General features: G+C 45.5%; 1 protein-coding gene across 4 annotated transcripts in view; it reads left to right on the top strand.

Annotated features, from left to right (window-relative positions):
* Positions 1–1,073: 1,073 nt before the first annotated feature.
* FLNB (filamin B) overlaps positions 1,074–13,271 on the top strand; it is a 139,376-nt gene continuing 127,178 nt past the window's right edge. For all 4 annotated transcript variants that reach the window (XM_038772477.1, XM_038772475.1, XM_038772474.1 and 1 more), the window contains exon 1: positions 1,074–1,497. In XM_038772477.1, coding sequence (XP_038628405.1) covers positions 1,206–1,497 — 292 coding nt within the window. In that variant the 5' untranslated portion in view covers positions 1,074–1,205. The remainder of the gene's footprint in view (positions 1,498–13,271) is intronic.

Below are 13,271 nucleotides of genomic sequence, written 5' to 3'. Positions count from 1 at the left end.
GGTCATGCTATCGTGGGGATCCGAGAAATAATATATTGTAATGCTGTACTCTCCCAAAAGCTTAGTATGGTGCTCTGCACACAGTAAGTGTTCAATAAATACGATCGAACAAATGAACCAGCAAATGTTTCCCACTAAAATTTATTTATATTAACATAATTTATTTATATTAATGTCTCCTCCCCCCCAAAAAAACTGTAAACTGGTTGTGGGGAGGGAATGTGTCTGTTTATTGTTATATTGTACTCTCCCAAGTGCTTAATACAGTGCTTTGCACACAGTAAATGCTCAATAAATACGATTGAATGGAGAAGTGAATTAAAACTCATCTGATCCAAGTAGCAGAATATGACCAATGAAGAGGGAGGGAGGGATGGAGGGAGGGAGAGGAAGGGGGGGGGAGGGAGAGGGGGGGGGAGAGAGGGAGAGGGGGGGGGAGAGGGAGAGGGAGAGAGAGGGAGAGGGAGGGAGGGAGGGAGGGAGGGAGGGAGGGAGGGAGGGAGAGAGAGAGAGAGAGAGAGAGAGAGAGAGAGAGAGAGAGAGAGAGAGAGAGAGAGAGAGAGAGAGAGAGAGAGAGAGAGAGAGAGAGAGAGAGAGAGAGAGAGAGAGAGAGAGAGAGAGAGAGAGAGAGAGAGAGAGAGAGAGAGAGAGAGAGAGAGAGAGAGTATGTGTGTGTCTGTTGTGGGGGACGTGCAAACAATTTAATCAGGTGGGAGCTCAGTGACTCGGTTCACCTGAGGACTGCCCCTTCGGTTCATTCCCGCCCCCTGATGCGCTAGGGATAAAGGCAGAGCTGGGAGAAGGCGGGCCCTGAAGGTCTGCAGGTTTATAAGGACAGGTGGGTGGGGGCGGGCAACTGTGGTAGCGTGGCTCGCTGAATGCCCGTGCGGGGTGTCTTGGGGCTGCAGTGGCGAACAGTGACTTGGCGGCAGAGGGAGACTGATTGCAAGGAAAGGAGAAATCCGGGCAGGAGGAGGAGAAAGGGTGAGGAGGGAGGAGTTGGAGCAGCGGGGGCGGGCAGGGATTGCAACATGAGTGCGCAGGCGCAGGGCCAGGCTGCTCTCCGGGAGTTAGGCAGCCAGCCGCAGAGCGATAGTAGCCGCAACAGCACAACTACTACTACTCCTGCTACCACCACTCCTACTCCCACCCCCACCGATCTTAGCCGTTACCAGAGTGGGCAGCCGTGGTCGTCTCCCCTCGAGATGCCGGTTACCGAAAAAGACCTAGCCGAGGACGCGCCCTGGAAGAAGATCCAGCAAAACACCTTCACTCGCTGGTGTAACGAGCATCTGAAATGCGTGAACAAACGCATCGGGAACCTGCAGACCGACCTTAGCGACGGGCTGCGACTGATCGCGCTGCTCGAGGTCCTGAGCCAGAAGCGTATGTACCGCAAGTACCACCAGCGGCCCACCTTCCGTCAGATGCAGTTGGAGAATGTGTCGGTGGCGCTCGAGTTCCTGGAACGGGAGAACATCAAGCTTGTGTCCATCGGTCAGTGGGGGGGGATTCTGGCCGGAGTGGAGGACGGAGGGCGTTCGGGAGGCCCGGAGAGGCAGAGGGAATTCTCGAGTACTGGAGGCCGAGGAGGATGGGCGGGCTTTCTTCACCCTTCCCTAGGCTGGGGAGGAAGAGAGGAAAATTGCCTGCCGGTGGGGGGGGGGGGGGAGGGATTGGTGGTGCGTTCTCCGTCTCCTTGAAAGATCCGATCTGCCGACCCCCTCTGCGGCCCGAGTTGCACGGGGAGGTGGAGGGGAGGGGCCGGATCGGCCCATCGGGGGCTGCGGAATCTGGGCAGCCGGATCGGCGGAAGTACCTGGCCGGGGCGTGCAGGCAGTTACTCTCGTCCCCTCCCGCCTGTTCCACGAACTTGGTATTTGTCGCCTGCCCAAGCCAGCCTGCGGCGGCGCTCAGACGTCTCTATTGTTGGGGGACCGACTCCCCAGGCCCACGCCTGAGTGGCCGCTTTTCGGGCGGCCTCGCTGTGCCCTTGCCCCGGATCGGACCCGGGGCGGCTGGAGTGGGGTGCGAGAGGAGCCGGTGCCGCGGGCTGACACGTGGGTGGGAGGGGGCGCGCCCCCTCACCCCCCCACCTTGGTTAGCCCTAACGGGCCAGCTGCCCCAAAAGCCGCCAGGACAGCCGTGATTCCCCAGGACAGCGCAGATGGGGGTGGGAGGGTGACGAATAAAGTGAGGTAACCCCCTGCAAACATTCCCCCTCTCCCAGACCGACACCCGCCCCCACGGTTCTTCCCTAACCTTTCATCCACACGTGCGGTATCGGTGCCCCGCTTTCTGACCCCTGGCCTTCCTCTAATCTTTTGGGATGAAGTGGTTCAATGAGTGGCCACTCGTGGCCTCGTTCACCTCCCTGGGTGCCCTGTCCAGGGGAAGGGGTGATTGGAGAAGCAGCCCTGCCTAGGGGATAGAGCACGCACTGCCCGGGGAGTCAGAAGGTCCTGGGTTCTAATCCCGACTCTGCCACTTGTCTATGTGACCTTGGGCCAGTCCACTTCTCGGGGCCTGTTACCTCATCTGGAAAATGGGGATTGAGACCGTGAACCCCATGGGGGACAGGGACTGTGTCCAACTCGATTTGCTTGTATCCATCTCAGCGCTTAGTACAGTGCCTAGCACAAAGTAAGTGCTTAACAAATACTATTATTATTAGAACAGCCTGGAGCTTTGGCTTCATGACCCTGGTCGTGAGGCACTGTCTAAAATGTTGGCCGTCGACACCCCATTCGAGGGTGAGGAGGGGAGGCTTCTTTCCAGCCCTTTTCAAGGAAGGAGAAAGAGCACCATAGGTCTGCCAAGATCTGTTCCATCTTTGAAAGATGCTGTCTGGGCTGCAGCGTTGAAGAGATTACCTGTCTCTTGCAAGGGCGGGAAGAAGGCTTGAGGAGATCTCTTGCCAGAACCTACTGTGCTTGGAACATCCTGCTAGAGAAGGAAGTGAGGGCTCCGTTGTCATTTGGTGCCCCATTGCCATTCCCTAGTGCATTTCTTTTGTCAGGTCTGAAAGCTGTTTTGCTGGCCCCAGGTTTGGCTCATTTTCAGTGAGAATATCTTGATTCTCCTTGAGGTCAAGATGCAGCATAAGCACCATTCCAGGGTTAGATGATCTATCTTGTTACAGTGACCCCTGCTACTCATTTAGTACAGAATGGGGTATCCATGTGGTCTTGGAGTTGCTAGTTACCAGCTACTGTTAGCAAGGAAATGCATTGGCAGTAGGAAACCTGGAGTTTGAAAAATAAATTGGTCAATCACTTAATAATAATAATAATGGCATTTGTTAAGCACTTACTATGTGCCAAGCACTGTGAATGTGTACTGTGTGTGGAGCACTGAACTAAATGCTGGGGAGTACAATACAGAAATAAAGACATATTCCCTACCAGACAGGGTTAATGGAGAAATATCAGACTTCTATTATCCTCCATAACAGAACTGTTTTAATACAGACCTGTATTGCTATTATGGAATTGAGGGATCCAAGTTTCTAACTTGTCTGTATTCCTGATGTTCACTAATCTCTGCATGTGCTCTTACTTTTTTTAAAAAAAAAAAACCTTTAGAGACAAAGTAGTGTAGGTAAAGTGTGTAAGGAGTCTTGTCTAAGTAAAATCAATTTTATGGGAGTGGCCATCTTGGGAGGGGGTCATTCTTTTGTCTCCAGTGCAATCTGCACTAGGCGAGAAGCTTAACCGTAAGAATTTAAAATGGTATGGGGTGAGCCCGGCTTGCCTAGTATAAATTCTGAAGAAAATAGTACTTGACTAGCTAGAAGTACTTACCCTCCAAAAAATGTTCATTACTTTAGAAGCAGTGATTAGATATTGCAGTAACTTTTGAGTGAGGTAGGCATAAATTGCAGCTTTTACTTTATCCTTAATCCAGATTGTGAGAATCAACACCAACTGTGTATCACCCTATTGTATAAGGGATGCTACATATGTTAAGCTTTTTGAGTTGGAATCACTGGTAAGCCACTTCAAAAGCTGAAATTGCCTTTGTGGAACTCTGCAAGTGGTAACTTTACTTATTAGTAAACAGCTTTACAGGAAACCTGCTTAGCATTAGAAAGGAACCTCAATTTGACAGATTGGGGTTGACTACTTGTGTACAAAAATGCAGAGTCCTGGAAGGAAGTTTGCCACTTAAAAGCTATATGCAACTTTAAGTGAGTCTTGTCGCGGGAATAAGCACTATTTAGCTATGAGTCCAACCCGATTGGCGTCTAACCCAGCGTTTAGTACAGTGCCTGGCACATAGTATGCACTTAACAAATACCACAATTATGAGAAGCACATCATTTTCCTATATGAAGGGTGTGTGTGTGTGTGGCTTTTTGGCCCTTACCAGTGTACTTCAGCTTGCAATAATCAGGTGGTACTATGCAGTTCCCAACCTGTAATACCAGTTGAGGAGCCCTGCAATCCTTTCTTTCACTCTCACTCGTTCACTCTCACCCTCACACAGAATAATGGAATTTAAGCACTTACTATGTGCCAAGCACTGTTCTAAGTGCTATATATACCTGGAGGCTCATAGTGGGAATGAGGAATAGCTGATTCTCAGACTACAGAACCAAAACATACTGGGTCATAACATTTTAATAGAAAACAACTCCTAAACACATATTGGAGGTTCAAGGTTTATACAGTCACTTATCCTTTCCTAGTAAAGCAAACATTGAGAGGCTTGGTCTAAGTTCTACCTTGGTGTGCTATGAACTGTTTCCCGTGATACTCATAATGCTGTTTAAAAAGCGCTAGTCTACACAGCACAGAAACTAAATTACTCTTAAGTCAAGTCCCTTCTAACACAATGCCAAGAGAAATATACTATGAAATTGTTTTTATTTTTGTCATGTACAAATCATAAATATGTCCACCTAATGAATTTTAAGCAGCTGTCCCAACTCTCCCACAGAGTGCTTAATATAAATTTAATTTCTTTCACTTTTCTGTTAGGTGAGATAGCAAACCTCAAGCAGTCAAAATAAGCACTGTTTTCATCGTCAAAGTAATTATGCATAGTTCTTCATTGTAAATCCTAATAACTTCATGTCCTGCACTGGTTAAATTGGACTGCAACTTTTCCTATATAATACAGATTTTGTATGCTCTATCATGAGGACGTAAAATAGAACTCTTCACAATTGAAACGTGTTAAACATCTCCAGGGAAAGTGCTTTAACGCTAGTAATGCCTATCTTTCTGTTCATCAATCTCCTCAGTTCTCTTGGCAATGCCGTTGCAACCTTGTTCCTTCCTTTTGGTTCTGCAGTCAGATGGGGGAATCTGGTTAAAAACTAAAACCACTTCTTTGGGGGAAAAAAGTCATCTTAGAATAATCAAAGGAACCTATTTTCTGCAATAAACAGAACCCAAAGACAATGGGATGAGGAATTTGCTGGATCTTCATTTTGAATGTTTTTTAGGTGTTTTGAAAACAAGGATTCAGTCCTTTGTGGACAGCTGCCACAAACTGATTTCTCTGCCAGAAATTACCTCACATCATTGTCTTGGTTAAACATTAGCAGGAGAGAGTTTCTTGTGTTTATCTCAAAGCTGGTGAACAAGTAGAGTTGTTGGGATATATTTCATTCTTAAACCTCTAATGTGAACTTGGGATTTCAAGCCTTGTGGTGAACTCCTGACAAAAACAGGCAACCAGAATCAGTTTTTACTGCTTCTGTTTATCCTTATTGGTATGTCTACTAATTCTTATTGGCTGTTTGCAGTTCTTGTGATAGACTGAAAGGTTGATGTCACATGCATGAAGTGGAGATTGATTTACTTGCCCTTTGAGATGATCCTATGGTAACGGTTATCTCAAGGGAAAAAAGGGGGTGTATTTGTACAAAGGTTGTTGATTGCCTTTAGGAAATGGTAACACAACTTGAAATAGAATGCAGTAAAACAAATGGCTGTTCAATTTTATTCCCCTTACAGAAACTATTAGAAGGATTATAGTAGAGCTATTAAAATAGTGTTTTCTGCTCACCAAAAGCTTCTTCTGTAGATATAAATTTTCATATGTAGCTCAATATTGTACTTATCCCAGGGTGCTCACTTCTGAAGTTTTTATATTAAAACTAGTCAGTCCTACTTAGTTTTAAAATTCAGCAGATTCATATGGTATGAATGCAAGACTGACAGCTCATTAATAGAAACTGGTAGCATGGAAGCTTTTAATCAGCCGTGGAAATTAGTATCATCCCAGTAGGTCAGGAATTAGGTTGGAGCCAAAAAAAATTGTGATTTTTTTTTTTTTTTTCAATGGCAGTTCTTAAGGTCTTGCTGCTAACTGCCAACAGATGCACCAACTCTTTTGTGGGAATGATGAAAAAATTCAGCAGGCAGATAAAATTAAAAAAGCAAAATCTAGTAGGTTGCAGTAAAGGAAATTGTAGGTCTTTGAAAGACAGCTGGCCAGGTTGCCTTTTTTGATTTATTGGTCTACCTGTTATCTGTTTCTAACCTTTTGAGGTGATGCATTGATATTCAGGAATATGAAAGCATTTAATACAGTATTCTGCCCAAGGTAAGCGCTCAGTAAATGCCTTTGATCAGATCACATGTCATGTACTTGGCAAATCTTGTTCAAGAACTAGTTCATTTTGAATGTATTGTATCAAGGCATTGTAGTTGATTAGAAATGTGGGTTTGAAGTTGTAAGATTTATATCCTAATCCTAGACTTTCTATTGACCTTGTGACTGAGGAAACTATTAATCGTGACTCAGTACTCTTCTGTCCTCCCCCTGCAAAGAAGGCATGAGGATTCCTTGACTGGCCAATGCAGCCTTATTGGTTTTTTTGTGTAAAAGCATTCTGCTTCCAGAAGAAAGTGGAGAATCGCTTAGTCTTGGTACTTGATGACATTGTCAGCTCCGCAACTGATAGTCTCTGTGGTGGTGGTGGTGGTGATGATGATGATGGCATTGGTCCAGATGTGCCTACTGTAACTTGAGTTTTCATTCATTCAGTCATATTTATTGAGCATTTACTGTGTGCAGAGCACTGTATTAAGCGCTTGGGAAGTACAAGTTGGCAACGTATAGAGACAGTCCCTACCCAACAGTGGGCTCACAGTCTAGAAGGGGGAGACAGACAACAAAACATACTAACAAAATAAAATAAATAGAATAAATATGTACAAGTAAAATAGAGTAATATGTACAAACATATGCAGGTGCTGTGGGGATGGGGAGGGGGAGAGGAAGGAGGGGGCTCAGTCTGGGAAGGCCTCCTGGAGGAGGTGAGCTCTCAGTAGGGCTTTGAAGAGAGGAAGAAAGCTAGCATGGCGGATGTGTGGAAGGAGGACATTCCAGGCCAGGGGGAGGATGTGGGCTGGGGGTCGACGGCGGGACAGGCGAAAACGAGGCACAGTGAGGAGGTTAGCAGCAGAGGAGTGGAGGGTGCGGGCTGGGCTGTAGAAGGAAAGAAGGGAGGTGAGGTAGGAGGGGGTGAGGTGATAGCCTTGAAGCCAAGAGTGAGGAACTTTTGCCTGATGCGTAGGTTGATTGGTAGCCACTGGAGATTTTTGAGGAGGGGAGTAACATGCCCAGAGCGTTTCTGCACAAAGGTGATCCAGGCTGCAGTGTAAAGTATAGATTGAAGTGGGGAGAAACCGGAGGATGGGAGATCAGAGAGGAGGCTGATGCAGTAATTCAGTCGGGATAGGATGAGAGCTTGAACGAGCAGGGTAGCAGTTTGGATGGAGAGGAAAAGGCGAATCTTGGCGATGTTGCGGAGGTGAGACTGGCAGGCTTTGGTGATGGATTGGATGTGAGGGATGAACGAGAGAGCAGAGTCGAGGATGACACCAATGTGAGGGCTTGTGAGACAGGAAGGATGGTAGTGCTGTCAACAGTGACACTGTTCTAAGCACTCGGGGTACAAGGTAATCAGGTTGTCCCATGGGGGGCTCACAGGGTTCATCCCCATTTTACAGATGAGGGAACTGAGGCCCAGAGAAGTGAAGTGACCTGCCCACAGTCACACAGCTGACAATTGGTCGAGCTGGGATTTGAACCCATGACTTCTCACTCCAAAGCCTAGGCTTTTTCCAGTGAGCCATGCTGCTCTCCATGTTGCTTCTCTGTGGCTTTGGGGCAGTCACTAAATCTAGTCGTGCCTTAGTTTCCCAGTTAAATAGGGAATTGTTGTCCTCACCCTTTAAGAGGTGTATTGAGAAGTCTTTGAAATCCAGAGTCTTTGACTGAGGTACTAGGTAAATATCAAGTCTTTCTGGCTGGGTGTCTGATCTAGCCAGAACACAGCTGTACAGCTGAGCCATACCATATATTCAAAGCATTTGGTGGCAATCAAGTATTTTTGTACCCCAAATTGGGTGCTGGCTCCTTTGACCCCATGTGTCCTAAATTGGGAAAGTGCTGAAATGGTGACATGTTTCCCCACTGGCCAACGGGGCTGGCCCGTGCCGGTCATAAGCATGCACCAGTAGTTTCTGATGAAACAACCACGTTCCGTATTTCCTGAAGGCTGTGAAGAATGCTTGGAAAAGCTTGGAGAAGGAATGTCAGGTGCCTGGGGAGTCCTCCTGCTCTTCCTCCCTGTCCTCCCCAAATTTAGGATTCTGTGATGGTGTACCCCTACTCCAGTTGCCATACTTCCCACTGCTGTTTTCTCTCTCTGGTCAACTCAAGGGTATTTATAAAACACTTACTATTTGCAGAGCACTGTACTAAGTATTTGGTAGAGTGCAATACAGTGGAGTTGGCAGACTCATTCCCTGCCAGCCCCCTCTGGCCTCAACTTTCTCCAATCATTTAATGGGGCGTTTTAACTAGCAAAGAACACTGGTGGCTTGACAGAGTCCTTGAACCACAGATCAGCAGTGGAGCAGCGTGGTGTAGTGGAAAGACCACAGGTCTGGGAATCAGAGGACCTGGGTTCTAATCCCAGCTCCTCCACATGTGTGCTGTTTGACCTTGGGCAAGTAGCTTCACTGCTCTGTACCTCTTTCCTCATCTGTAAAATGGGGATTCAATCTTCCTCCCTCTTACTTAAACTGTGAGCCCCATCTGACTGCCCAACCTGATTATTCTGTACTTACCCCTGCTCTTAGTAAAGTGCTTGGCACACAGTAAGCACTTAAATGCAACAACAGTAATAATAATCAGGTTATTTCATAACTAGCCTTCAAGTGGTTGCATTTTGTTTTGCTATTTACTACAAATGTTTGAAGCACAAAGCCTGCAGACAAAGACAATAACCATTTCTTACTATTCTCCTGAATAATAGTTTAGAATTCTGGCACCTCTTGCCTCCAGGCAACACTGGTATAATTCTTGCAAGTCATGGAACTTTGTCATTTGAGGGGAAGAACAACCATGTTTAGAAGGGTGGTGCAGTGGAAGAAGTACCTTAATCACTTTCCCTTGATGTGCTGAAATATTTCCACAGTAGTATACTTGTAAACTGCATTTGTAATGAAGGTCTCCAGTGCAAACGTAACAAATTGGACTGAGCTCTTGATGTCCCTGAGTGGACTATAACGGTTACCATCTGTTCCTGCCAGACGAGTAAGGGGAGGCTATCTACCTGCTAGCTAATAATCCAGGTGTATATCAGATTATCCCTCACTCTTTGGCAGGGTCAATTTGAGCTGCTTCACCTAAAGGCAGCACTTGTAACTTGAAGTTTTACTTCAATAATGTAATTATTTGCCTTGTAGTGAATAAGGGGGTTGTCAGCTATGAAACATTATGTTGGATCTATGCACCACCTTTGAAGCTTACTGATAACACTCCTCAATTGGGTGGACTTTGCTTGGGAAGCAGCATGGCTTAGTGGAAAGAGCAAGGACCTGTGTTCTTTTCCCAGCTCTCCCACTTACCTGCTATGTGACCTTGGGTGAGTCTCTGGGCCTCAGTTCCCTCATCTGCAAAATAATGATAGCATTTATTAAGCGCTTACTATGTGCAAAGCACTGTTCTAAGTACTGGGGAGGTTACATGGTGATCAGGTTGTCCCACATGGGGCTCACAGTCTTAATTCCCATTTTACAGATGAGATAACTGAGGCACAGAGAAGTTAAGTGACTTGCCCAAAGTCACACAGCTGGCAACTGGCGGAGCTGGGGTTTGAACCCATGACCTCTGACTCCAAAGCCCGTTCCCTTTCCACTGAACTATGGGGATTCAATCCCTGTTCTCCTTCCTACTTAGTGTGAGCCCCATGGGGTACCTGATTATCTTGTATATGCCCCAGCTCTTAGTACAGTGCTTGGAATACAGTAAGTGCTTCACAAATACTGTTGTTGTTGTTGTGATTAGAAGGCCTGGCTCTTGGGAGATGATGTGGGAGTAACAAAGTTTACAAAGGAATGATTATAACTCTTGTCAGTTGAACTTGGTGTTGCAAAAAAGAGGGTCTCCTGAACTTAGAGACTGCAATTCTGCATCAAATTCCTGTAATGGTACTCAAAGTTGGGGAATGCTCAGTTGTATTTTGTGGCTCTAATCTTGAAGGCTTTTGTTTAAACTTCAAGTGGCATATTGGTGAATAGCTTGGAATGATTCTTCTAAAGGAAGGAGCAGATACTACTGAAAGGCAATCAGTCAATGGCATTTGAGTGCTTGCTGTGTGTAGAGCACTGTGCTAAGCACTTGGGAGAGTACAATGATGGAAGTAAATGCAGTTCCTGTCCTCAAGGACCATATAGACTAGTGGAAAGCACTGGTTAACATTTTCTTCTTTCTCCAGGACATTTCTACTTAAATACCTTAACATACTTTAAACTTGCTCTCTGCCTTTCTCATCTGTTAATAGTATATCACTACCCTTGCTGTCCCCTGTACTTACTGCCTCTGACTCATTTGTGTCCATGTTAAATCCTCTCATTTGCCATTCCATCCCCACTCCTTCTGCCACAATTCTAATGCCAGCCCATATCACCTGGATTATGACAACCACATCTCTGTTGGTCTCTCTGCCTCCAGCCTCTCCTCAGTCTCTTCACATCAAGAATAACTTTCCTCTGATGTTAATCTGGTCGTGTGACTACACTCCTAGAAGCTGACATTGCCACCCTGCTGCTATAACTAACCAATTGAAATGAGAACTTTAAGGTTCTCCACCAATTAGCCACTACCCTACTAAACTACCCATTTTTCTTGCTTTTGCTACTTACCCAAGCAGATCTGCTGAATCCCTTGTCAGTGGCCTAGACTTCTAGTCTTCTAGACTGTGAGCCCGCTGTTGTGTAGGGACCATCTCTATATGTTGCCAACTTGTACTTCCCAAATGCTTAGTACAGTGCTCTGCACACAGTAAGCGCTCAATAAATATGATTGAATGAACGGCCTAATTCAGTCATTGCCTTTGCCATTTTCTCTCCCCACCTCACTTGAAAGTCTCCCTGTTTTACCAAGCCACATCTTCATACTCCTACCTGCTTCCTTCCCATAGCAAACTTATCCTATATCTTGATCTAACAGTACTTGGATGTATACATTTTACTTCCATACACTTCTATATTGAAGATCATCTAATTCTAAGTGGATATTGAGGGGTTTTTTCCTCTCTTCCCTATTAGACTGTCAACTCCTTGAGTTCAGGTGCCATATGTTAGAATGATCTAGGAGAGCATTGCACAGTAATGCTAATAATGGATGTCTGGCATTTGGAGCTTGACATTAACAGCATCTAGAAATTTATGAATTTCTTTTGCAAAGAGTAGTTGGTCTGAGTCCTTAGAAATTGCTGTCCCTACATTGATAACTCTAGCCCCCGAGATTTCCAGTTTAATGGTAAAGGATGCCCAGGATGAAATGACAAGCTCAACTTCTGAAGCAGTGTGCTTGTGGTAAGTGTTTTGTTCAGGTATAAAGTTAAACACAGTGGTGCCAGTGGCTTTGTCCATATTTGACTAGAATATAATAATAATGATGATATTAAGTGCTTACTATGTGCAAAGCACTGTTCTAAGCACTGGGGAGGTTACAAGGTGAGCAGGTTGTCCCACTTGGGGCTCACAGTCTTAGTCCCCATTTTACAGATGGGATAACTGAGGCACAGAGAAGTTAAGTGACTTGCCGAAAGTCACATAGCTGACAATTGGCAGAGCTGGGATTTGAACCCATGACCTCTGACTCCAAAGCCCGGGCTCTTTCCACTGAGCCACGCTGCTTCTCATATATATATCATGGCCCTATCCTTGTTGACTAGTATTGTGCAATCTTTACAGATTGCTAATTTATACAAGGAAATTAAGCAAATGGAGCTCAACTTTTTTTCTTTTTTTTTCCCCTCCCCAAAACCTTTGCACTATGGGAATGACTTTGGAAATCTTTCCTTATACTACAAGCCCAGTGTGGGACAGGTACTGGGCCTGACCTATCTTGTATCTATCCCAGTGCTTAGTACAATGCTTGACACACAGTAAGCCCTTAACAAATACCGCAGTTATCATTCCGGCTCTCGGATTGATGGGTGAACAAAAGTCTTAATCTGTGTTTAAAAGTGGTACCAGCAACAAAGTAGTTCTACGTGAACCTTGCAAATAGATTAGTATATGAAGTGTTCATCCAGAGGCTTTTTGGGAACCAAAGGTTCTAATGCTTTTACTACACACTTGGCAATATGATACATCCTGCCTGCCTATTCAGTTGTTCCATGCTCTGCCCCAGAAGGAGTATAATTGCTAGGGATGACAGTTGTGACTGCGTAAACACTATAGTCAATCCCTCTGTACAGATTTTTGGTCCTAAAGTCTCAGGCCTGAGGCTCATAATGGTGGTATTTAAGTGCTGACCATTTACCAAGCACTGTACTGAGCGCTAGGATAGACTTAAGTCAATCTCATGGTCCCACATGAGGCTCCCAATCTAATTGGAGAAGAGGTATTTAATTCCTATTTTACAGATGAGGAAACTGTGACTTGCCCAGGTTCATGCAGCAGGGAAGTAGCAGAGCCAGGGTTAGAATTCAGGTCCTCTGATTCCCAGGCCCAGTCTCTTTCTACTAGGCCATACCGCTTTTCCATCCTCCATTGTTTTTGATGGAAAACTCCATCAGAAAATTAAGAGGCCTGGATCAGCCTTCAAAGAATAATAATTAGAGACCCTGGATTGAGGGAAGGAAAAAGAGGGATTGTGAATTTTAAACTGTGCATTTCTATTTTATCATCAAGCAGAATTCTAGACTATCTTTCAAATGTTTAACTTACTGTCTAGTGTGGATAACTGTATGCCTTCTTGACTTTGGATAGCCAATTGGGTACGTGAGG

This window comes from Tachyglossus aculeatus, chromosome X1 (genome assembly GCF_015852505.1).
Source record: "Tachyglossus aculeatus isolate mTacAcu1 chromosome X1, mTacAcu1.pri, whole genome shotgun sequence".
Taxonomy (NCBI): domain Eukaryota; kingdom Metazoa; phylum Chordata; class Mammalia; order Monotremata; family Tachyglossidae; genus Tachyglossus; species Tachyglossus aculeatus.
Note: the sequence above shows the minus strand (reverse complement) of the source record. Positions and strands in the feature narration are given on the sequence as shown.